This window comes from Sturnira hondurensis, unplaced genomic scaffold (genome assembly GCF_014824575.4).
Source record: "Sturnira hondurensis isolate 20B ecotype Veracruz unplaced genomic scaffold, ASM1482457v3 Scaffold0017924, whole genome shotgun sequence".
NCBI classification, from domain to species: Eukaryota; Metazoa; Chordata; class Mammalia; order Chiroptera; family Phyllostomidae; genus Sturnira; species Sturnira hondurensis.
Window position 1 is genome coordinate 1 of NW_028090555.1, and position 4,902 is coordinate 4,902.

The following is a 4,902-nucleotide window of genomic DNA, read 5'->3' on the forward strand; positions in this document are numbered from 1 at the left end:
GCCAGAACAAAGACCAGTATCCAGAGTTGCTGTCTCTTATTAGAGCTGAGCAAGTAAGGGCTACACCATGTGGGGTGGGCCCTGCTTGGCTGCTAGATCCACATCCTTGCTATGGAGTTAGTGAACAAATGGGGTAATTTCGTGTTTCTTGGTGAGGGGGAAAGAGAGAGAGAGGTCTCTTTGCTCCTTGGGAGCCAGGATGCTCCTCCTACCAGGGGAGTTGAGGGTGCTAATTCCCTAGGAGGGAAAATGCTGCCATCCCCTGGGGAGAGGGAAGCTGTAGCTTCCTGGCTAAGCAAACAAAGAACAACTTCCCAGTTGATTTGGCTTAATCCTGTCTTATTCCCTTTGCTTCCTCCCTTCCATTATTCACACCCAGTTAACAGGTGCACAGCAACCTGCATGATCCCTGGTACCAGCCTGGGCTTCACTCATACTTCTCTGAGGTTTGAAACCACAGAGAATTGTTTTTCATCTGATTTAAAACCTTTGTGCAGCCTTCAAAGTCTTAGGTAGTGGGAACATCATCCTCCCCTCCACTGAGCAGTTCTGAAGAGTCTTATGAGTAAGGAACAGGTACAACTGGGAGATCAACGTGAAAAGATGGTGAACCTAAGATGTTTCTGCGAAGTTGCATGTGTGACAACGAGGGACCACCAGGTTCCCATGAGTACGGCCCACACTTACACACTGACCACAGCAGAGGCTCCTAGGCTGTGGGGAGGTAGGGATGCTCATTTGTGCAGTGGGGACGCACCAGCCATGGGCACCTTTGAAGGCACTTTGGTAGTTTCTCCCAAAGTTAAACACAGTCTACTGTGATACAACACAGAAATCACTCACCTAGGTCTTTATCTAAATCAATCACTTGTGCTCAAATGAGTATATGCACATAAAATTACATCTTATTTATTCATGTTGTTAAAACTTAGAAAGCAACTGCTATGTCCTTCCATAGCTGAATAAACCAATAAACTAATTATACAATTGAACAATATGATTTGCAATATCAATAAATGAGTGTTCAGTCCACAGAAGAATATGATGGAAGCTAACAGACGTATTTCTAAGTGGATAGAGCCAATCTGAAAAGGCTGGGACTGGGATGGGCACAGGGTCAAGGCCATCAGCAGGGCAGGAGGCCTAAGCAGCAGCACCAGCCCGAGGGTGCCATGTCTCCTGTGTCCACCAGAGGGCGACCATGCCCCACATTCCTCAGCTGAGAGTGCTGCCCCTGACACTTAGGTGTTTCCAGTGTCATCATCTTTGGGTTGTAGCCTTCCCACCTGTGTGATCTCTTTTGCTCATCAGGAACCCTGGCTTATGTTAAAAGAGGGACTTATACAGCCAGTAAAAGGGAAGATTTGCATAATGACGACCCACTCTAAGCCTCAGGCTGACATAAAAGTCTGAACACTCAGGTCTGGCTGTGGGGCTCAGGACGCAGTGTCGGGGGGTGTCTCCACCATGGATTGGGCTCCACTTCTCCTCACTGTCCTGGCTCACTGCACAGGTGGGGCCTGAGGGGAGTTCAGGGTGGGCACCATTTTGACACCTGGGTGGATGACATCTCCTCCCTCCCTGGGAACAGGGTCTGTCCTTCCTCACTGATCTCTGTGTGGCTCCTCTTGCAGGGTCTTGGGCCCAGTTTGTGCTGACTCAGCCAGGCTCTGTGTCAGGGTCTCCAGGACAGACGGCCACCATCTCCTGCACCCGCAGGAGCGGCAACATTGGGGACTACTATGTGTACTGGTACCAACAGCGCCCAGGCAGGGGCCCCACCGCAGTGATCTACGAAGATAACCAAAGACCCTCTGGGGTCCCGGATCGGTTCTCTGGCTCCATAGACAGCTCCTCCAATGCTGCCTCCCTGACCATCTCGGGGCTGCAGCCTGAGGATGAGGCCGACTACTACTGTCAGTCTGGTGATAGCAGTGGTAATCACACAGTGCTGCAGACTCAGGGGGAAGTGAGACCAAAATCCCCAGAGCTTCCCCTTCTGGGTCTGCACTCAGCCTGTCCCCACCAAGCAGGGTGCCCTCTTCTGTCTCCTGCTGGAAAGTGTGTGTAGAGATTGCAGGTTTCTGAATCCCTCTGTTTTCTTTCCAACACTCTCCCTGTCAGGGTGGTTGGTTGCCTGTTTCCTGTACAGTGAATTCCTGAGGGTGAGTTAGTTCAGAGCAGGGTGTGTGAGCCTGTGTGTTTGTGGAATGGGGTGGGTCAGTGCTTGTGGAGGGTCTGCATGTGGGACACTCAGATGCATCCCTTGTACTCTGCAGAAAGATGACAGTGACACCTTCTTGTTAAGTTATGACTCAGGACGCCACCTCCAGATTTCCAAATATCCTGTGAGGGGGCTCAGGGATGCCAGGGGGAGACCCGCTGGGTGAAATGAGTGTGTTCACAGCTGTTTGGCAGCCTTTGCCTTTGAGTCCTGTTCATGCCAGTCAGCTGGATGGAGACTAATGTGCCGTCTCTCTGTGCTTCTGAGTTTCCATCTGTGAGACAAAAGAGTTACCCAGACTCAGGTGAGGTCAGGACCTGTGACCCTGGCACATGGATTCCTGTCAATCATCGTTAAAGGACCCCAGGACAGCTAGTGGAGGGAGAGTGTGGGTAGGGAGTGCGAGTTAGCAAAAGTAAAGGACCTATTGGCATTGACAACAGTGTGGTGATTGCAGAGGTGAGAAGAATATAAAGGGAATAAATGTTAATTGTAACTCATATAATAAAGATTAAATGAACCAAACAAAAAGCCAAAGAGAAATTCATAAGTGAAGTACAATTTTTGGCCAAAATACATATGCAGTTAATATATTGAAATTTTACACATTGCAGATAACACGTTATATATTTTCATTTACTCTCTTACGGAATGCATTTCAAGCCTGAGACACAGAAATGAATGGACACATGACAGGGTCATGTGACCTTGGGGTCAGGTCTGTGTGGCTTCTGGAGCACAGACAGGAGCAGTGGGTGGGGGAGGGGTAGACACTGAGGACAGAAGACAAGACAACCCCCAGGAGCACGTGACCTGCCCAGGGCACCGTGGTTGTTTGTCTGCTCACATTTCACTTCAATAACTGCACTGGTCATCAGTTGTCACCTAGGACTTGCACACAGCTCAAAATCCACCATCTGGTCAATGAAACGTAATATTCACCTTCTCAACCCAAAATCCCACAAAGGACTCTAGTGGGGAAACTCAAAAAGGAAGCACCGTGGGTTTGAAATGTCTGTGTGAATGAGGCAGGATTCTGCCCTGTGATGCGGGTGCAAGAAGTCAATGAATGATGGTCCCAGGCTGTGTGTGCTGGTCTGGACTGCCTTCTGCTCACACGAGTCACCCCTGAACCTCATGACTCCCAACACAGGAGGCCTGTTTCCCCTTTACTCTCTCAGCACAGCAATCAGTTAGCTGACCATTCTGGAGATTTCTACACGCGTACATTTATGTGACAGGAGGTGGTAACCCCTGCTGTCCTTTGCCAACATTTGGGGACATACATGGGTATTTATGCTAGAACATGTGCTGATGAGGGGACATGTTGTATGTTTCTGTTTTTTTTTTTGGAAGATTTTATTCATTTATTTTTAGAGAGGAGGAAGGAGGGAGGGAGAAAGAAAAAGAAACATGAATGTGCGGTTGTCTCCTGAGCTCCTCCTACTAGAGACCTGGCCCACAAAGCAGGCATTTGCCTTGACTAGAAATCGAACTACCGACCCTTTGATTTCCAGGCTGGCACTCAATGCACTGAGCCACACCAGCCAGGGCTATGTGTATTTGTGTTTAAAAGTCAGTAGATACGGCGGGTAGGAGATAAAAATTATTAATATGACAAAAGAAAAGAGTACTGATTTCATGAACTTAAAATGATAACACAAGAATACAATAAATATGTCTTTGAAAGACACAGTCTACTCAAAGCTGACCCCAAAGGGAACATCTGACAAGCATATACCAATAAAAATATAACTAATAATTAATAATCTTGTGAATCGGAATCAAAGAAAGGTCAAGTGGGTTCACTGGTGAATTCTGTCAAACACTTAAGAAAAGAAATTATATCAATTCTCTACTGGCTTCTCCAGAAAATACCAGCAGATGAAATAATTTCTAACTCATTTATGAGAACAGAATGAATCTAATACCAAAACTAGTTAAAAATATTACAGAAAAAAATTATAACAGATCAATATCATTCATGGGTGGAGATGCAAAATTCCTCAACAAAATGTTTGCCAATTGAATATAAAAATATGTAAAAATTATATACCATGAGCAAGTGGCATTTATCCCAGGTATGTTCAGTATTCATAAATCAATTACTGTAATTCATTACATCAACAGAATAAAAAGATAAAACATGTAAACATATCAATTGATGCAGAGAAAGTGTTTGACAAAATTCAAAACCCATTGACGATAAAAACTCACACAAACTCAAAATAGAGAGAAATACATGTACAAAGAACCTCTAGCTAACATCATGCTAATGGTATGCTAATAAGCTTTTGTGCTAAAATAGAAAGAGGCAAAGATGTCCCCTCTCACCACTACTTTAAACATTGTAGTAACACTTTAAGCTAATAAGACAATAAAAAGAAATAAAAGTTATACAGATTGAGAAGGAAGGTATTCACTTGTTTTTTTCTATAATTGACATGGTCGTGTATGAAGAAATCTGAAAGAACCAACAAAAACAAACACCCCTCCAGGAACTAATAAGCATTTGTAAAAAAGAGGTAGGACACTACATTAATGTACCAGTATTGATCACTTTCTTATGTATCAGCAAGAAACTAGTGAGAACGAAATGAAAAGCACAATTACATTCACATTATCACCCCTCAAATGAAGTACTTAGCTACAAATGTAATAGCATATGTACAACACCT

The 4,902-nt window shown here is 45.0% G+C and overlaps 1 gene segment (V, D, J or C); it reads left to right on the top strand.

The window, feature by feature from the left end:
- Positions 1–1,445: 1,445 nt before the first annotated feature.
- LOC119002691 (immunoglobulin lambda variable 6-57-like) lies at positions 1,446–2,071 on the top strand. The segment is given in 2 exon segments: positions 1,446–1,513; positions 1,635–2,071. Coding segments are annotated over 2 exon segments (483 nt in total).
- The last annotated feature ends 2,831 nt before the right edge of the window (positions 2,072–4,902 follow it).